The sequence below is a fragment of the Cyprinus carpio genome, chromosome B12, assembly GCF_018340385.1.
Source record: "Cyprinus carpio isolate SPL01 chromosome B12, ASM1834038v1, whole genome shotgun sequence".
NCBI lineage: Eukaryota > Metazoa > Chordata > Actinopteri > Cypriniformes > Cyprinidae > Cyprinus > Cyprinus carpio.
The window spans coordinates 5793272-5814267 of NC_056608.1; the positions used below are offsets into that span (position 1 = coordinate 5793272).

Sequence of the window (20996 nt, forward strand, 5' to 3'; positions counted from 1 at the left end):
TTATTTTGAACAAACAGTCAGTGAAAGAATGTGCTTAATCTTCGGGAAATGGCAATGGTCAAATTTGGGAGGTCAGACTTTGCAACTCTGTTGCTGAAATTTATCTTTCAGTTTTTGTGGCTAGTTTGGAAACAACTGTTGGTTTGTAGTTATTGACAAACTTATATTTCACATAAAATATCCTAGATTTCTATCTAAATATATTTATTTGATAATTTTATCTTACAATAACTGTGGTTGACCTTGCTTAATGCTGAATAAGAGTTTTTACCATGCTGTAGAATGTCCCAAAGATGTCACAATTTGTCCTTTCTGTGACAATTTTAAAATGTTTTTTTTCTTCCAAGGAAAATCATATAGTAACAGGGTTCAATGCAAAATGTGGGATACAAAAATTATTTATTTAATAATAACAAATATTTTTCATACAATTAATTTAATGTAAATTTTGTATTTTATGATAAAATTATGATATTGTTGCAAGATTTTAATGATCAGATTCAGTAGACTTCAGAGATAAAATAACAGCATAAAGGCAAGAAATCTTTTTTTTTTTTTTTTTTTTGTATATCAGATGTTTGAAACAGATAACTTTAATAATTTTAAAGCTAATTTAATGTCATTTAAAGTTTATGTAGCAAATCTTTTACTTTGGACATCAGAAACATGGTGCCTCTAATGATGTCAAAGTACAAAATATGGTATCTGTAAGAATGTGAAATTATTTTTCTTGACATTCAGTGATATGTTGTCAGGTCAACTTCTGTGTGGTTTGGATTGGCAGCGAGATTATTTGTAGTTTTTTTTTTTTTTTTACAGCATAGAAATAAAAAAAAAAGCAGCCTGTGAGAATAACACTCCACTCTGGGTACTCCACTCTGGGTGATAATTATGTTTATTTACATATTTGTTGTATAATTGCATTATATCTGAGATATTACTGTCAGATTTTTCATATAGAAATTTCAAATGAAGTTTGAAATTTATATCTAGTATAGCTACTGGTAAAGTATAGTATAGCTAAATATGCAATGTGTTAGATGCTCCAGGTAAATTAAACATTACATATTTGTTGTTTCTAAGTATATCTTATTTAGCCATATCATGACACTGTAAAAAAAAATAATATTACATTTTTTTTTTTTAAACCAAATACTTGAAGTGAAATGCTTGTTTTATCTTGCAGCACTGGGGAAATAATAAAATACAAAAAAAAAGGAAAGAATATTGTATAGTCACTTTGCTTTTTAATTTGCAGGAATTCATGACATTGTTAGTATTTTTTCCCATCTCTGGACAGAAGAGGCTAGAGATTGTGGTGTTGTTATGCTGTGTGCTAGTTTTGATTTAGGGCTGCAAGCTGTTTTGCTGATTCAACCTTCTACAGGTCTCAAGGATGATTGTGTTGTCTTCTGATTTATTTCAGAGCTAAAAGAGAAATGCTTGAGGTGGGTCTGATTGTGTAGTGTGTTGATTACATTATAAAAACCCACACATGAAAAGACGGTGATTGCAATTTGAAGTGCAATATGCGATTTGTAGTCTGGAAATCCACTAAATTAAAAAGCGCAAATCCAGTCGAGCAGTTGATAATTAAACTAAATCATTACACAAACAAAAACTTAACAATTACTGATTAGTGAAGCTCATTACTTAACCTTGGGGTCTAAATGTCAGAGATAAGAAGAGGCCTCATTTATAAAATGTTGCGAAGAATCTGCCCTAAATTTGTTCTAAGATAAAAGTGCGTAAGTGTGATTCAGAAAATGAACGTGCGCACAAAGACAAGTGTAAACTAATTAATAAATCCTTCTTATTTCGAAGTATAACTTAGAAATTGCATCGTGTAAAAAAATACTAATACGCGTATACAGTAAGACATACATTATTAATTATATAATTAATATTTTATCAGATTAAGCTTCAAAAAGTGTAAAAGTGCTGTGCTTGCTTTAATCTTGCAACACTGGAGAAAATAATGTGTCAGAATAATAACAAACTTGAACTGTGACTATTTCTAGCCAGAGGAATGTGGTGTCTGTGGAGGGACAGCCTCATTCTAGAGAGCATTTGATTGGACAAAAATTTGGACACACCCCTGAGTACATGATGAGTCATCAATGTTTGCATTTGTTTACTCAGAAGAGAAAGACTACATTTTAAATGTGTATATCTTCTGAAAGATGGTTTTATGTTGACACAAGCTTCCTTAAAGGATTTCTTCAAATGTTGTTCTCTGTGTGTCTTTTAGGAAATAAGTCCCTGGACAGTGGCATTGCAGAGATGGAGGAACTTCCTGTTCCCCAGAACATCAAAATAAGCAACATCACATGTGACTCCTTTAAGATCTGCTGGGATACGGATTCCAGGTCCAAGGAACGCATCACGCATTACTTCATCGACCTCAACAAGAAAGAAAACAAGAATGCCAACAAGTTCAAACACAAGGTGTGTGTACACAGCAGCTCTATATTCACTCATTCTTACACATCCTGCTCTGACCTGATCTTCAGTAACACGTTTGCAGAGAGTGAACTGCAAGAACACGACTGTCTAATCTCATTTATTATCTGTTTCCGCTAGGATGTCCCCACTAAACTGGTAGCGAAAGCTGTTCCTTTGCCCATGACAGTGCGGGGACACTGGTTCCTGAGTCCACGCACTGAATACACTGTGGCTGTTCAGACCGCATCCAAACAGGGTGATGGAGACTACGCCGTCTCAGAATGGAGCGAGATAATTGAATTCTGTACAGCCGGTGAGATGCACATTCATGCTTGAAATATTTTAACACAGGGTTTCCCAAATGGGGAAAAGCTAATAATAAAATATATCAAATGTTGTAATAAAAATTTGGTAATTATGATGTAGCTTAGTGCGAATCAAATGCTGGGAATTGCTGATTTAAAGAATTGTTGATATGACCTCCATGAACCTATTTAGGCCATTATTGGCTCATATTGACTCTCTCCATTGTATTTATTTTGTTTGTTTGTTTGCATCTACAGATTATTCCACTGTTCATCTTACACAGTTACTGGAGAAAGCCGAGGTCATTGCCGGCAGAATGCTGCGGTTCTCTGTCTTTTATCGAAACCAACACAAAGAGTACTTTGACCACGCAAGGTATGTTTCTACAGGGAAATCAACACTAAATTATTAAAGGAACAGCCAGCTTTATTTCCAAACCTCTATGACAGCTTTCTTCTGTGGAAAATAAAAACAGATAAAATTCTGAAGAACTTCCCTGCCGTTCTTTTCCATTTAATAAATGTGGCTTAGGTCTGTAAATTTCAAAAAGAAGCATCTCTGGTATCAGACCAGTCCCCTTTCACTTGCATAATTAAAAAAGGCTCCAGGATATTCTTCAAAATCCCTTTGTGTTTCACAGAAATAAGTCACATAGATTTAGTACAACATGAGGGTATGTACTGTAAGTGATGACAATTTTCATTTCATATGAATATTTATTTTCTTCCTATTAGAAAATCCCCGAAAGGTTGTTTGTGTTATTGTTATTCTTAAAATGTTCTCTCTATTGCAAATTATCTTTCTAATTTTGAATTTAATTTTATGTATCCCTGTGATTTAAATGTCTTCTCTATTCAACTTATGTACTGTATAGTATAATTTGATGAAAACAGCCATAAAATCAGTTTTTATAGCAAAAAAGACCATTTATGCTGTTGAATTTAATGCATCTAAAGGGAATTTAATAAATCTATAATGAGTTTTCTCTAAGTATAAAGTGAATATGATTTTAAATGTAAGATGCACTGTGGAATCAAATTAAATCCATCTGAAAAGTCCCACTACAGTCTAAAGTAGTGAAGGGGGGAGGGGGCATTCATTTCCCTTCAGAAATCAATATATTTTTAAATATGACTCTAGTTTATGTATCTAAATGTACCACTTCATCTTACTTCACTGAGTTTTACCATATTCATTGTCTTGCTTTATTCAAAAGTAATTAAATTCGGTTTCACATCAGTGAGTAAAAGTCTATTGTTGCTGCACTTGCCCCATGCAAAACTCAAAGATTAATTCCATACAGACTTGATTAGATATCTGGATTACAAGTCATGCGTTTCAACCTGTTTATATATCATTTCAGTTTTATTTCCCACATTAACAATAAAGATCAGGTCTAACCCTGAGGTGATAGTAAAAAGGAAAAAGGTTTCTGATCAGACTGAGAATTAATAAGAAACAGTTCATAATGATAATTTACATAAAGGCTGGTTTTTCTTGTTTACAGAATTTAAAAAAAAAAGAAAAAGATTATTGTGATCGTAAAATTCCTATATTTCTTGCAATTCTGATTTATTTTGATTGAACATCTACCAATTTTGACTTTTTTTGCAAAATAATTGCAAAACAAACTAAAACGGTGAGAAATGAATCTCATCTCCCATCCCCTTTAAAAGCCAGTTGCGCTCGCGCCATGGCGGGTTCGCTATTTATATGGCGGAATGTAATTTTTCATTTTTAAAAATGTTTGTGTGCTGCTGCAGGTCCCTGTGTGTGTAATAAACAAAGTGTACGTGCGTTGTGCACCTGCCTATAGGTGCATATTACTAATGTCCTCATTAAATAACAAAGAAAAAATATTGCGTTAGACTTTAGACCAGGTTTGAGTTGGTCTATGGCACAGTCTATTTTCAGTTCCTCAAAATAGCAAAGCGCCAATAATGCGCCTGAACACACCTCTTTTAGCAGACATTTAGCAGAATGTTCAATAATTCTCCGTGGTCCTTGAGAATCATGCTCTTTTTGAAACCATTTGATAGCTTTGCTGTTACTTTTCCAGTTTCCGAATTAGCTGTAATGTGTTCTCCAGCTACTACAGGCTGTACTGATTTTAGCAGATTAGTCACTGGCAGTGAAATTAAGTGCAAAAGTCAGGGGAAAATGGTTTGTGTTAAATCTCATTTCTTTTAGCGCCACTGAACGTGGCCTCCATTAAGTCATTTGTCATTTACAGTGAATTTTCTTGTTGCAGGGAGGCCCAAAACAACAAGATGTTGCCATCAGTGAAGGACAACAGTGGCAGCCACGGTTCGCCCATCAGCGGGAAACTCGAGGGCATCTTCTTCAGCTGCAACACCGAGTTCAACACGGGCAAACCCCCACAGGACTCGCCATACGGTCGTTACCGCTTCCAGCTGCCAGCCGAGGAGCTCTTCAGCCCCAAGACAAACCTGTATTTCGCCGACTTCTACTGCATGTACACGGCCTATCACTACGTCATTCTGGTGATCGCGCCGAAGGGCTCGTCTGGAGATGAGTTCTGCAAGCAGCGCCTGCCAGCGCTGGATCTCGCCAACAACCGCTTCATGACGTGCTTGGAGGATGAAGATGGCCGGCTGGTGTTCCACCATGCACAGGACCTTATCCTGGAGGTCATCTACACCGACCCTGTGGATCTGAGCCTGGGCACGGTAGCTGAGATCAGCGGCCACCAGCTCATGAGCCTGTCCACAGTCAACGCCAAGAAGGATCCCAGCTGCAAGACCTGCAACATCAGCGTGGGACGCTAACCTACGAACCTGAATCCTCCTGCTGCCTTGAACAGCACTTCGCCTTCTCCTTTCTCCATCCTCCTTACCCATTATTGAACTTATCCATAATTCCTTCCGGTGTCTGTAAGGCTCCTCCGCAGCATGTGTCTCACAGCTTTTTTTATTTACTAGCTTATGGATCTTGACCCTGGGTTTGGGTTAGATATGTCGTGCTCCTGTTTTTGTGCTGGGATGTTGACCTGTCAATCAAACTGCTTCTTTAATCCTATTGGCTTTCAGACCTTCCTGTTAGAATGCAGAATTGTAACCAAAGTTTACACAAATTTAACACTAAATGCTCATCAAGTCACTCAAATCGCTGAATCGAGACAACCGTTCTTATGAGGCATTATGAATGTGAGGATATCAAGTGAGATATCTCAAAAAAACGTGATTGGACGTATCTGTAGCATGATTGCAAACATTTTTGGAAACGTTGACATTAGCACTTCCATAACTGTTCTTCAGCAGTGTTTCATGCTATCTATTCCAACCCATCTAGTATACTGTGATTTAACATATAATAAATGTAATACGACGTGTAGATAGAAAAATATTTATTTTTTAACTGGTGAATAGAAAATGGACAGAATCAGAAGTGCACAATACAGGACTTTGGTGATGGAAAATAAATATAATTATATATATATATATATATATATATATATATATATATCTATATATATATATATATATTTACTGTATAAACCAATGTAGTTACGTGCACTATATCTAACATTCAAAAGCTACATTTGTCATTGTGGATGTGTACAGCAAATAAATTCTGGGACGACGATAACATGACAGAATAACCACACCTGATTGTAGCACAATTCAACAGTTTACGCTGGTTGGCATGCAAAGACACTACACAAAGATTGTAATAGTTCATTGCAGTAGAGCCGTCGGAAAGGAAAGATATAGATTGTTTCGTCTCCAGAGAGTAGCTACTTGAGCAGAATTGCACTTAAAGCGCACATCCGCTTCTCATAAACATATCTCCTGCGTTGGGCTTCAGTATTGTTTTTAGTGTACAACTTGATTGGACAGTGTTCATTTTAACCAATATATAATTTGTTCTTGATGTATAGAAGGAAAACTGTGCTCTGTGATGGCCACGTACCATACTCTAACAGGTTTTCGAGAAAAATAGATCTTTAAATATACAGTTCTTAGCTCTTCTGGGAGAATCTTTGCAATTCTGGGAAGTATGTCTCATTTTGTGCTCCCTTTTTAATGCGAGAGACAAATATATGAGAAATAAACAACTACGTTTTGTTGGTTCATACAATGCATACAATTATGGTTTGTTGCCTCTGTATTTTTTTTTTTTTTTTTTTTTTAGGGAACTCATTGAAATTTGCATAAAACCATTTTTTAAGTGCTCTGAGTTGTTTTCTATCTAGAGCGTTGCATTATTTGACAGGCTAGAGATTTTGTCTAGCCCCAGAGAATCATGGATCCTTCATTAATGTGCATAATGTCACCATGGTCCTAATTAGAATCATAAACTAGCTTCAAACAAGAGCAAGAAAACATGAAAATTGCATACAATTCGACTTTGGTTAAAAAAAAAATCTTCTCCAAAAATAAAGTGCCATATTCCATAAACATAGATGAATATTATATATTTCCCTTTGCCCTTTGAAATCTGAATGAGGTTTGTATCGATCCGTCTCGCTCTGTACACAGCACAGACATCGCACATGTTTGCGTTTATGTGATAGTAGCCACAGAAAGGCCTTGATCGGTTCGGCCCAACCCACTGAGTCTAGGACTTCCAATGTGGTCAGAAATTATATTAAAGTGCATTTTAGCATCATTATGGCACAATTATGTCAAATGTAAAAACTCCATTTGGTCCAAACACTGGGTTCAACACTGAAAGGCAGAGAGAATCTCTTTAACTCAGATAGTTTATGTGGTTTCCCGTTTGCTGAGCAACACTTCCAGTAAGCGTAATTTGGCTTTGAGACTTTTGTACTCCTGGTACTCCTCGGCCATGGGGATTCGGTCATCTTTTTGTGCGGTTTCATTATTTTGGTGGAGAGGGAAAGAAGAAAAAAAAACAGATTCCGCATGAAACAGATGACTCTGTGAGATTACACTACCATTTAACCCTTGAGTTGCCTTACTGAAGCAGTTTTGTACATCAGTGGATAGCAGATTAAATGGAAATGTATTTTATTTAAAAAACAAAATCCATATATTGTGTACAGAAACATTGTTTTGTTTTGTTTTTTGGGTTTTTTTCTGGTGGTATTATTTTGTGTATCATAGATGTGCATTATGCTAACTACGCTGAACTATTGTGATCTTGATTTTCCTTTTTCCTTCCTGTCCATGTTCAAAAAGACAAAAGTAACAAAATACCATTAAAATGTATTAATGCCACAGTAAAGCATCTGTGTTTTACCTTCCCATCTGTCTGAGGAACTGCTCTTCAAACTCTCTGATGGCTTTACGTCGTCTCTTCTTTTCGGCTCGAGTCTCATGCAAACACTCCAACAACTCAGACCTGCAATTCAATTAGACACAGACAGTTTGAAAAAGAATATTTTACCCTGCGATTTATCATTAGGAAACATTTACACACCCAAGTCCCTCAAGGTTTTCTGTCTACACAGCAGAATATATATTGCAGAATATTGTCCAGAGAGTTGCAAATTCTGCGATTTTCCTGAAGAATTTTAAACTTTTATACTGTTAGCCACAGTTTAAAGGATTAACATGTTGTTTAAACTATGTACTGTATATCTGATAGAAATTCTTATACTGACATATTTTAGTCTACCCAATTTATATTCGAACAATGATAAAACTGCTAGATGATGAGACACTGTAAAGAAATTTTTGTGAGAGAAAGACACTGGAAGGGAAGGGATAAAAATATCTTAAATTTTCATTTTTGGGAGAACTATCCCTTTAAGGGATCTAAAATATGCTCACGCAGAGAAAGGCATTAAGGTTACACTTTATTTTAAGGTGTCCTTGTAACATTTAAGTACTGAGTAATATTAATTAACTACTTAAACTTGCTATATGGGTGGGTTCAGAATTAGGGTTTGTTCCAGGGTTACTTGCATGTAATTATGCGCAATTTATTGTTATTATAATAGTAAGTACATGTAAAATTTTATACAAAGGGCATCTTAAAATAAAGTGTTACCGGTATTGATATTTGCTTTATACTGTAAGTACTAATAAAAAGCCAGTATTCTAGTAATATGCATGCTAATATGCAACTAGATAATAGTGAAGATACTGTAGGTCCCTAAACTAAAATGTTACCTCATTATTTTTATCACATGTGATGTAAGGCTTGTATACCTGGAGGCCTCGTGGAGGTTGGACATGGTTATGGCTGACTGTCTCACTGTCTTGATCTCATCCAGCGGAGACACAAAGGCCGGGTCACTGTCTCCCTCCTCCTCCACACAGCCACTCTTATCAGTGAGGCACACAGGTGGGGGTGTGTACCGAACAGAGTCGTCATCTGAGCCTTCTTCTTCTTCCTGTAATAGATTCAGATTGTAGTTTAAAAATAAGAGAATTAGTATTTTGTTTTGTTTTTTCCATTATGTCAGTCTTCAGTGTCACATGATCCTTCAGAAACCATTCTAATTTCCTGATTTGGTGCTTAATTACTATCAATTATTATTGATCCTCAATTATTAATAATGGTTTGTATTATAATCAATGTTGCTGCTTAATATTTTTATGGAAATCATAATACATTTTTCAGGATTCTTCAATGAATAGTTTATTTAAATGGAAATGTTTTGTAACATTATAAACGTCTTTACTGTTACTTTTGATCACTTTAACGCATCCTTTTTTTTCCCTTTTTTTTTTAAATCTTACTTAACCAAATAGCAATGTATCTAGTAATGTATATAAAGCTAAGCAGTAACTGTTTTCAACATTAATAATAATAAATGTTTCTTGTGCAGCAAATCAGAATGATTTCTGAAAGATCAAGTGACGCTGAAAGCTGGAGTAATGATTAAAGTCATCAAAGGAAAAAAATACATTTTAATGTGTATTCAAGTACAAAAGAGTTATTTTCAATTGCAATACTATTTCACAATATTACAGTTTTACTGTATTTTTAATCAAATAAATGCAACCCTGGTGAACAAAAAAGACCTGTATCAAAAACATTTTAAAAATGATTTGACTGGTAGTGTATGTGTACTGTATGCAGTATATAATAACACTTACTATAGTTGTAATAGTGGGAGTCACACACAGGAGATGTTTGACCATCTGGTATCTATCATAGAGAGGTTTCACCAGGTTTTTCTCTTGTTTGGTGCCCTACGGAGACAATATCGCATTAAAATAAACATTTTGTTCAAATATTAATGCTATAATCCTAATCCGTATCTAATTAACTAGAACATTTCTGTATTTAAATGAGAAAAACCTCTTACAGGGCGCCCATGTAAGCTTTCAAAATACAGCAGACATTTTTGCAGAGTGATCTTCTCCAGGGCCATCTGTCTTTGGGTCATCTCCTGTGGACAGAAGAGCGCGTGTTGAGTTAATCACCGCTAACCCTGGTCCGTATAAGCACACAATCAAATACCCACCCACCCGAACAGAATGCATCCGCAGATGGCCTCACCTTCATGTTGTCTGGGAGGCCGAGGGCCTGGCGTTTCTCCCGTAGCCGTTTCAGGAGTGCCCCCACTGTCTCCTCCAGAGAGGGCTTGTGCTGCTGCTCTGGCGTCTCCTGCTGGCCGTTGGAGTACCTGCAAATATCTGTGTACTGGTTGTTTTCATGTGTCCGGGATTCCTCAAATGACTGTCTAAGCTTCAAATCTGGGGAAACGAGTGAACAAGTTCATTGGTTTGATTGATACACAACCACCAAAACTCCCTCGAAACATTAATTGTCTGCACATGAACATATATATATATATATATATATATATTATATATATATATATATATATATTATATATTATATATATATATATATATATATATATATACAGTACAGGTCAAAAGTTTGGAAAACATTACTATTTTTAATGTTTTTGAAAGAAGTCTCTTCTGCTCATCAAGCCTGCATTTATTTGATCAAAAATACACAGAAAAAACAGTAATATTGTGAAATATTATTACAACTTAAAAATTTATTATTATTATTAAAAATAGTTTTCTATGTGAATATACTTTAAAAAAAAAAAATTTATACCTGTGATGCAAAGCTGAATTTTCAGCATCATTACTCCAGCCTTCAGTGTCACATGTAACATCCGGTCTATCACATGATCATTTAGAAAATCATTCTAATATTCTGATTTATTATGAGTGTTGGAAACAGTTCTGCTGTCTAATATATTTGATGAATAAAAGGTTAAAAAGAACTGCATTTATTCAAATTCTAATAATATATATTCTAATAATCTAATAATATATATTCTAATAATATATTTTCTTTACTATCACTTTTTATCAATTTAACACATCCTTGCTGAATAAAAAGTATTGATTTTATTTAAAAAAAAAAAAGAAAGAAAAAAATTTTACTGACCCCAAATTACTGACCAGTAGTGTATATTGTTATTACAAAATATTAATATTTTAAAAACATAGCTTCCTTTTTTTTTTTTCATGTTCTGAAAAAATATTAAGCAGCAGAACTGTTTCCAACTTTGATAATGAATCATCATATTAGAATGATTTCTAAAGGATCATGTGATAATGATCCTAAAAATTCAGCTTTGCATCACAGAAATAAATGATAATTTAAAGTATAATAAATTTAAAAACAATTATTTTAAATTGTAATAATATATCACAATTTTACATTTTTTCTGTATTTTTGATCAAATAAATGCAGGCTTGATGAGCAGAAGAAACTTCTTTCAAAAACATTAAAAATAGTAATGTTTCCAAACTTTTGACCTGTACTGTATATATATAAAATTTTGTCAATATTAGTTAAAAGTTAAATGTGTGTATGCATAAAAAATATAAATTATACACATATATAAATTTTTTAGTTTAAAAATGTACAAAAAAATAACAAAAATATAAAAACTTCTCTCAATTTTAATTTTGCTTTAAAAATATATACATGAAAATATATTAAAATGATAGAAAAAATATATTCATTTGTTTTTTTAATTTTTATATTCAACATTTTATTTTTATATTTTATTTTTAAATAACATTTACCATTATTAACATTATAATTATAATTTAAAAAAAAAAACATGTAAGATTGACAACAACATTTGAATCTACTCATTATGTATTTATTTTTGACTTTTTTTTTTTTTTAAGATAAGGTAAATCTGGACATGGGTTCACAGACATTACATTAAAATGTATAAGAATGTCCTGAGAGCCATGTAACAATTAATCTTTTAAAATAGTTTTAATTAATAAATTGGCCCATGAATTATATTTTATTATTCGGAGTGGCAGTCTTACCTTTGAGCTGCTTGCGAGACCTGGCTAGTTCACTCATGAGCTTGAACATCTCTGGATTGGCTGTTTTATCATTATGTGAAGGCTGTGGGTGAAAACAGGCATAAACTCAATTCAGGAGCTGTAACTTCTCATCTGGAATCATATGTACAGTATCATCTATGACCAATAAAATCACACAGCACAGTAGTACGATTCTTCCCCAGTAGAGGGCACTAAACAACTACTTTAAATGTTGAACTGAATGTCGAATTGTTCATGATATATATCCAAGATTTTTAATTATTCTGACCTTATAATTCATTTCTTGCTCAAAGCGCTCCTCAAACCTGCGTATTTTCCTCTTGAGAGTTTGGATGTGTTTGCTGAGGAGTGGGATGGAAGTAGCTTCCTTTGCGTCTCCAGGAACCTCTGTTCTAACAACCCCACGAGCCCTAAATAGAAGAAAACAGACACACATATAAACACACTCGTACAATTACAAGGATCATATAGACCAGGCTACTTTAATCGGATTAATAAAACTGCAAAAATATAGTCTTGATAGTTCTACAAATTCTACAGTGCATACTACTACTGTTCAAAGGTGTGGGGTCTGTAAGATGATCAAAAAATTTGAAATTATTATCATTCAAAATAACTATTGTATTGTAATATATCTTAAATGAAATGTATTCTTGTGATGCAAATCTGAAGTTACTCAGGTCGTCAGTATCACACTTCAGAAATCATTCTAATATGCTGATTTGCTTCTTAAGAATCATTTCTTATTATTGTCAGTGTTGAATACAGTTATGATGCTTAATGTTTTTTGTGGATACCATGATGCATTTTCGGGATTTTTTGATGGATTTAGGCTATTTGAAATAGAAATGTGTTATATACTTCAAATATATAAATGTAACATATATAACATTATATTCTTAACATTACAAACTTACTGTCACTTTCGATCAATTTAATAATCATTTTTTTAAACTCAAATAAATTTTCTAAGCAGCCATGTAATCTTGTGTCCTGTCCAGTTTATTTTACTCTATTACATTATTTATCCTAATAATGTATGGATCTATTAGTACTATAAACTACTAGTACAGACCTAGTACAATTCAGACTGAACACCAAGAAAAAACCAACATCATTTTGGAAAAGTCATTGCCTATTTCCCATCTCAGCATACACACACACAATATAGGCTGTCACAGATGTTTGTTTCCATCACTACAGCATTAGTCAGCAGGAAACTCATCTTAATAATGAGAAATGAAAATCAGGTTTAAAAAGTGGGTCACTGTGTTACTAGCTGCAGCCGGCCGATTCTGAGACTTGCTCTCCAGGAAAAGAGAAAGGAGGGTTTTTCGACTGAACAGGCCAACCGAAAGAGCTGTGTGTGTGTGTGTGTGTGTATGCATGGTTTAGGTATACCCTACTGTATGTTAGAGGGACAAAATTTTCAAAATCCTTGTCTTTGTGGAGAAATTTTTGCGGCCCCCACAAGGAAAACAGATTATAAATCATATAGAATGATCTGAAAATCTAAAAATGCAGACAGTTTTATGTGAGGGGTAGGTTTAGACTAAGGGGATATTTGCAATTTGCACTGTACAGGTGCATCTCAATAAATTAGAATGTCGTGGAAAAGTTCATTTATTTCAGTAATTCAACTCAAATTGTCAAACTTGTGTACTAAATATTCAATTCAATGCACACAGACTGAAGTAGTTTAAGTCTTTGGTTCTTTTAATTGTGATGATTTTGGCTCACATTCAACAAAAACCCACCAATCTCAACAAATTAGAATAATTCATAAGACCAATAATAAAAAAAAAAAACATTTTTAGTGAATTGTTGGCCTTCTGGAAAGTATGTTCATGTACTCAATACTTGGTAGGGGCTCCTTTTGCTTTAATTACTGTCTCAATTCGGCGTGGCATGGAGGTGATCAGTTTGTGGCACTGCTGAGGTGGTATGGAAGCCCAGGTTTCTTTGACAGTGGCCTTCAGCTCATCTGCATTTTTTTTTTTTTTTTTGGCTATTGTTTCTCATTTTCCTCTTGACAATAGCCCATAGATTCTCTATGGAGTTCAGTTCTGGTGAGTTTGCTGGCCAGTCAAGCACACCAACACCATGGTCATTTAACCAACTTTTGGTGCTTTTGGCAGAGTGGGCAGGTGCCAAATCCTGCTGGACAATGAAATCAGCATCTTCAAAAAGCATGAAATGCTCCAAAATTTCTTGGTAAATGGGTGCAGTGACTTTGGTTTTTAAAAAACACAACGGACCAAAACCAGCAGATGACATTGCACCCCAAATCATCACAGACTGTGGAAACTTAACACTGGACTTCAAGAAAACTTGGGCTATGAGCTTCTCCACCCTTCCTCCAGACTCTAGGACCTTGGTTTCCAAATGAAATACAAAACTTGCTCTCATCTGAAAAGAGGACTTTGGACCACTGGGCAAAAAATCCAGTTCTTCTTCTCCTTAGCCCAGGTAAGACGCCTCTGACGTTGTCTGTGGTTCAGGAGTGGCTTAACAAGAGGAATATGACAACTGTAGCCTCTAACAGAAAAAAAAATATGTGTGGTGGCTCTTTGATGCCTTGACCTACGCCTCAGTCCATTCCTTGTGAAGTTCACTAAAATTCTTGAATCGATTTTGCTTGAAAATCATTATAAGGCTGTGGTTCACTCGGTTGGTTGTGCATCTTTTTCTTCCACACTTTTTCCTTCCACTCAACTTTCTGTTAACATTCTTGCATACAGCACTCTGTGAACAGCCAGCTTCTTTGGCAATGAATGTTTTTGTGGCTTACCCTACTTGTGAAGGATGTCAATGATTGTCTTCTGGACAACTGTCAGATCAGCAGTCTTCCCCCCATTATTGTTTAGCCTAGTGAACCAAACTGAGAGACCATTTTGAAGGCTCAGGAAACCTTTGCAGGTGTTTTGAGTTGATTAGCTGATTGGCATATCACCATATTCTAATTTGTTGAGATTGGATTAAAAGAACCAAAGACTTAAACTACTTCAGTCTGTGTGCATTGAATTTATTTAATACACGAGTTTCACAATTTGAGTTGAATTACTGAAATAAATTAACTTTTCCACGACATTCTAATTTATTAAGATGCACCTGTACAGTGCAAATTGCAAATATCCCCTTAGTCTGTGTGTGTGTGTGTTTGTGTGTGTGTGTGTGTGTGCTCGTACATGATGAGATGTTGTGCGCAGGGTGGGGACGGGGCAGATTCAGGGTCTGTGTTGAAGCGTTGGCTCTGGCTGAGGCTGGAGCAGCGTGGGGAGGGCAGGGGGCTGTTGTCGTCCGTGATGTACTGGATGAGTCGACTGGGCCCCGGGCTCTGCTGGAGATCACTGCTACAGTCACCCTCTGCCAGCCTACAGTCTGAACACACACACACACACACAGATCAGAGTCCCACGCTGGGATAAAAGCAGTGTGTCTGAGGGCTGCTAACCCTCAGATTACAATTCAGACTGAGCACTTCATCTGGAAAAGACAGAAGATTTTCTCACAGTTGCCTGATATCCAACATCTGATCCATTTCAAATACAACTAAGCAGTTCAATTCACTGAAAAAGGGTGTTTGCTGTGCAAAATCTGCCAGCATGATTTCAAAGTGTTGTGCTTGGTTTCTAGGGTGTTGCTATGTGGTTGCCAATGTGCAATATGTGAGTGGTTGCCAGGGTGTTTATATGTGGTTGCTAAGATGTTCTGAGTGGATGTTAATGTGTTGCTATGGAGTTTCTAGTTGTTAGGGACAGTTGCTGGGAGTTGCTTTACAGTTTCACAGGTGTTCTGGGCTGTTGCTAGTGAGTTGCTATGTAAGTCGTTGCCAGGGTGTTTATATGTGGTTGCTAAGATTTTCTGAGTGGATGTTAATGTGTTGCTATTGAGTTGCTAGGTGTTAGGGACAGTTGCTAGGAGTTGCTATATAGTTTCAAATGTGTTCTGGCCTGTTGCTAGGGGGCTGATATGTGGTTGGTAATGTGCTATGTGTGAGTGGTTGCCAGGGTGCTTATATATGGATGCTAAGATGGTGTGTGTGGGTTGTTTCTGTGGTGTTATGTGGTTGCTAGGTGTTGTGAGCTGTTGCTACGGAGTTCCTATGCAGTTTCCAAGGTGTTTATATGTAGTTGCTAGGATAGAGTTGCATATGTGTTCTGATTGGTTGTTATTGTGTTGCTATGCAGTTGCTAAGATGCTGTGGGTGGCTGCCATGGTGATTACATGTGGCTGCTAAAATGTTCTGAGTGGATGCTACCATGTATGTTATCTGCTGTTGCCAGGGTGTTGATATCTGTTTGCTTACATGTGCTGTATGTAAGATTTTGACTCAACTAAAGCATAAAAATATAATATGTTTGCAGATATTTAAGAAATATGCCAAGTTAACATACTTGTTTATTTGAAAAACAATGCTACTGTCAATTATTCTCCTTTGAAAATGTGCGTTCCGGGCCGGAATGTCGAGCTTTGTTTTGGTTTGTGAAACCTGCCCACTGCCAGTTTACCCAATTGTATTTCGGCACCACGTGTTTCCAGTTGGCGGAAAACACAGCGTATTCAATTTCATTCATCATCAGGAGCGCTTGTTCCTATTTGAATCATCAATCTGGCAACCTGTGTGTGCCAAGTCTGAGGAGGAGGGGCCGGGTGAAAAAACCCTCCAATATTTTTACTGCAATGCCTAGTTCAACCACTCGGTGTCTATTGCTATATGGTTTCTAGGGTGTGCTTCAGTCAGCTCTCTAGTTCAATAGTAAGTACACTACCAAGGCAGTGAGCCATTACTAGGGCTGTTCCATTATCAGAAACGTATCTACTGCACTGAAATGTTTGTTCCTTAAAAATGAGCTCAGTACCTGTATAAACTAGTGAGAATAGATGGCCCTTGCTTACGAATTTGTTTCCATAATATACTGACTTATGAGTTGCTAAGGTGGTTGCTAGGGTATTTTAAACTCAGTACTTAGCAGCCCAAGTTTAAAAAGGCCTGTCCCAAAAGCTTCATGATATTCTATTTATTTATTTATTTATTTATTTATTTTTAAGATAAAACTTGAGGCTCTATATGACTTTTCATCCTTTTTTTAGTTGTCTACAAGAAGAAAATCATAAATCTGGCTAGTTAGGATCTGGCTCAACAAGATGAATGATATCAAGTACTGTATCATTTCATAGCATGAACATTGTGGGACAAGTTACGTGCTGAAGTTTAAAACTTACCACTAGGGGACTGTTAAATTCACGGACACTAAACAGTAATAGTGATGCTTGTCTTAGCGAACACTGCTAATAATTTAGAAAGCGCCAATACCACAATTATCAAACCTTGTATAAGATAAACTGTTTACCGTTTTTTCAACTTCTTACACATTTTCAAAACTTAACACACAAATCCTAGAACTGCACACAAAAAATGCAAAATGCCTTTTTGTATCATGATTAATAATGCAAGATCACCATTCATTCCCATACTGACTCAAGAAAACCTTAGCATTCCACACTTTTCCAAAAAGGAAACAAAAGAAAACAAAGATACAGAGAGGCAGAGTAAATGAACAGAGTGAACAAATGACAAACTGCTGAGCTTAACACACACACACAAACACACTGAAACCTGAGTCACGGTAAACTCTCTGACCCACTGAAACCTTAACAAAACAATCCACAGACTGAGACATATAGCGATTGTGAACCAAAAGTTAACAAACGGTGGTTTCAGGAGTTCAGTTAAGCTTCAAAATGTACACTACTGTTCAAAAGTTTGGGGTCAGTACTTTGTGTGTGTGTTTGTGAATGTGAAAACTGATCAAAAGTGACAGTAAAGACATTTGTAATGTTACAAAAAATTTCAATTTTAAACAGATTCTGTTCTTTTAAACTATCTATTCACCAATGAATTCTGAAAAAAAAAAGTTTCAACAAAAACATTAAGCAGCACTATTTTCAACACTGACAATAATAATAAATGTTTCTTGAGCAGCACATCAGCATATTAGAATGATTTCTGAAGGATCATGTATCATTGAAGACTAGAGTAATGATGCTGAAAATTCAGCTTTGCATCACAGGAATAAATTAATTTGAAAAATGTTTCAAATATAAAACAGTTGTTTTAAATTGTAATAATAATATGAATGTTTTTACTGTATTTTTGATTAATTAAATGCAACCTTGTTGAGCATAAGTGACTTTATTCTAAAATTTTCAAAAACACTTTTAAACAGTAGTGAATAAATGTCACTTCATTAGATGAAATTGCATGCTTACTAAAAAAAAAAAAAAAATACTTTGTGGTTGTCAAAAATCACCTGAACATATACTACACGTGTGGTTACTCTGCTGGGACGAGAGCTCAAAAATCGCCATCTGGTTAAAAGTAACTGCTCAGAAGAGTGAAGTTTGCTCTGAAAAAAAGCTCCAGCATCATTTATTAGCTTTTAGAGCAGAGAAAAATCAGTGCAATGACATATGCAAGAGGTAATGCATAAAGAATCTCACCAAACTGTGGGATGAATACATGTGCTTGTGTGTTGAAGTCGTGCTGTGAGGAGGTGCCTGCAATCTCAATGCCTGCGTTATTAATAGATACCAGTGTGAAGAGGCTCGGGCAAGTGAATCGCATGTGCCCAAAAAGCAAGAGCCATCTTCTTTACAAAACCCATAAACAAATAAGCCCAGCCCTCCTATCAGTCATGTTAGTTGGTCAGTGGGTTTTCATATCAGGAGCCCACCATTCATTCAATGATGCAATGTAGCAGCCCACCATTCATTCTGACCATCAGGCACTCACATGCTATACCCATAAAGCACTGCCGGCTCTCTTACCTGGTGAGCTGTGCTCTTGCCCAATGCCATTGCATGAAGGAATCAGGATTTCTTCTTTGAATCCCAGGCTGGGTGGACTTTCTTCTGGAGAGGTGTCTGAAGAAGGGCTGGTGTCTCCCTCCAGAGCCTGGAGCTTCAGCAAAGAGCCCTGCAGGCAGAAGCAGAACATGCCGGCTTCAGCTTTCGGAGCGCAAGAGGAAGATCGTTCTGCACACGTCGAGTGGAGAAGAAGGATGCCACTGCAGTCTCACACGCCCCTCTTCTCTGCCTCCATCAGTCCTGCTCACGATACACGCGTGTGTGTGTGTGTCCGAGGGTGTGCGTATGTGCACGAGCGTGGCTTGTGATCACGTCCCTCTCTGCTGCAGTTCTTTCTCTAGCATGGATTATATATGCCACTCTTTTAGTGGCGAAAAAGGAGCACGAGAGAGAGAGAGAGAGAGAGAGAGAGAGAGAGAGAGAAGAAAGGGGGGTCTTCTGACGTCAGCAAGCCCCATAGCAGACTGGCTGAAGCTGGTTCCTCTGATAGGAGAACAGGTGTAGTTGGAAGGAGAGGGGCGGTGAGTGCATGCGGACGGATGCGTAGGATATGTGGAGGAGGGAGGCGGGGGGAATCTCAGATTTAGCTCGGCAGTTATGAAGGCTTTTCCCACATCTGGAGGTTGTTGGGGTGGGGGGGTTCTCTCTGAGAGTATTGACATCATTACCCCTCCCAGTATCCATTCATAAAATAGAAAACAGCCCAACGCATAATCGTGCAGCTCTGAGATGTTACGGATGCATATATGCACGTATACTGATGTCAGAAATGTGCTGTCTATATTTGTCCCAGGTATTGATTTTTAAGGGCTTTTTTTTTTAGGACATATTTTGCTTCTGGACACTGTCCATTAGGCTTTTTCACAGTGATGCCATAAAAGATCCATTTTGAGTTTCCTAAAGAACCTTTTCATGTTCTTAAAAGAATTATTTTATTTTACTAGTGTGAAGAACATTTTATAAATCTAAAGAACGTTTTGTGGAATGGAAAGATTCCATGACTTAAAGGTTCATCAAAGAATCATATATGCCGGTAAAGAACCTTTATTTTTAAGAGTATCTGTTAAATAAATTTAATTGAACATCTTAAAAATAAAGGTTATTTTTTGGGATCTATGGTTCCATGAAGAACCTTTAACATTCATGGAACCTTTCCTTTGCACAAAAGGTTCTTTACATTGAAAAGATCAAATTTTATTTACAGTAAAGAATAAAAATGTTTCTTTTAAGAACTGCTCACTGAAAGGTTCATTGGGAACCTAAAATAATGGTTCAGTGGAATCGCTGCAAAATTTACCTTCTAGAACCTTTATTTTTAAGCTATTTTGAGAACTGTTAACTGATGTTACGGATGCATTTACGCACGTTTACCAATGTCAGAAATGTTCTGTCTATATATATATATATGTCAATGATATTAATTTTCAAAGGCATTTTTATCTTTTTGAGGACACTTTTGCTTCTAACGGCTGAGAAAGGGTTTTTCACAGTGATGCCACAGAAGAACCATTTTGAACAGTTGAACAGTTGTCAAAAGATCCATTATTAGTGTGAAGACCGTTTAATAACCTGAAGAAGCTTTTTCCACTATAAATAATCTTTTGTGGAATGGAAAAGTAAAGAATCTTAAGCATTCATGGAACTTTTAATCCACAAAAGGTTCAGAGGAAAAGGGTTCTTTAGATTATTAAATTGACGTCAGTGGTTTAATGAAGAACCTTTAACATTAATGGAACCTTTCCATTCCACAAATGTTTTTTTAAAGAAATAAATAAAAACGTTTATTTTAAGAACTGTTAACTGAAAGGTTCATTGTGGAAGCCAAAATAATAGTTCTATCACATAATCTGTAATTTTAAGAGTGTAGGGGAAATTGATCATTGTTAACTAAAAGTGTCACTGGGAAACCCAAAAATATTTTTCCATGGCATTGCTGCAAAAACACCATTTTGAAACCATTATTTTTAACATAGGAGTATGGTCAAAATCCACAGTTAGATGCCATGAAATACATTTTAGTCCTAACAAATTAAATATCTGGGGCATATTTGCCCAGAGCCCCTCCATCCTTCCTCACGGTTCATCTGTCAGTAT

The 20996-nt window shown here is 35.9% G+C and overlaps 2 protein-coding genes across 5 annotated transcripts in view; one reads left to right on the top strand and one right to left on the bottom strand.

Moving 5' to 3' along the window:
* The window catches only part of LOC109087698 (phytanoyl-CoA hydroxylase-interacting protein-like), a 27642-nt gene extending 19687 nt beyond the window's left edge, over positions 1–7955 (top strand). For all 4 annotated transcript variants that reach the window (XM_019101902.2, XM_019101903.2, XM_042735024.1 and 1 more), the window contains 4 exons: positions 2252–2448; positions 2584–2758; positions 3009–3126; positions 5003–7955. In XM_019101902.2, the coding sequence (XP_018957447.1) occupies positions 2252–2448; positions 2584–2758; positions 3009–3126; positions 5003–5540 (1028 nt within the window). In that variant the 3' untranslated portion in view covers positions 5541–7955. The remainder of the gene's footprint in view (positions 1–2251; positions 2449–2583; positions 2759–3008; positions 3127–5002) is intronic.
* LOC109087697 (protein FAM13C-like) lies at positions 7460–19300 on the bottom strand. The gene is made up of 10 exons (XM_042735023.1): positions 18864–19300; positions 15221–15413; positions 12301–12442; positions 12012–12093; positions 10192–10388; positions 9998–10081; positions 9786–9881; positions 8892–9076; positions 7978–8079; positions 7460–7593 (listed from the first exon to the last, which is right to left on the bottom strand). The coding sequence occupies exons 1-10, from the start codon at positions 19030–19032 to the stop codon at positions 7479–7481; spliced, it is 1365 nt and encodes a 454-aa protein (XP_042590957.1). The 5' UTR covers positions 19033–19300; the 3' UTR covers positions 7460–7478.
* Between the last annotated feature and the right edge of the window lie 1696 nt (positions 19301–20996).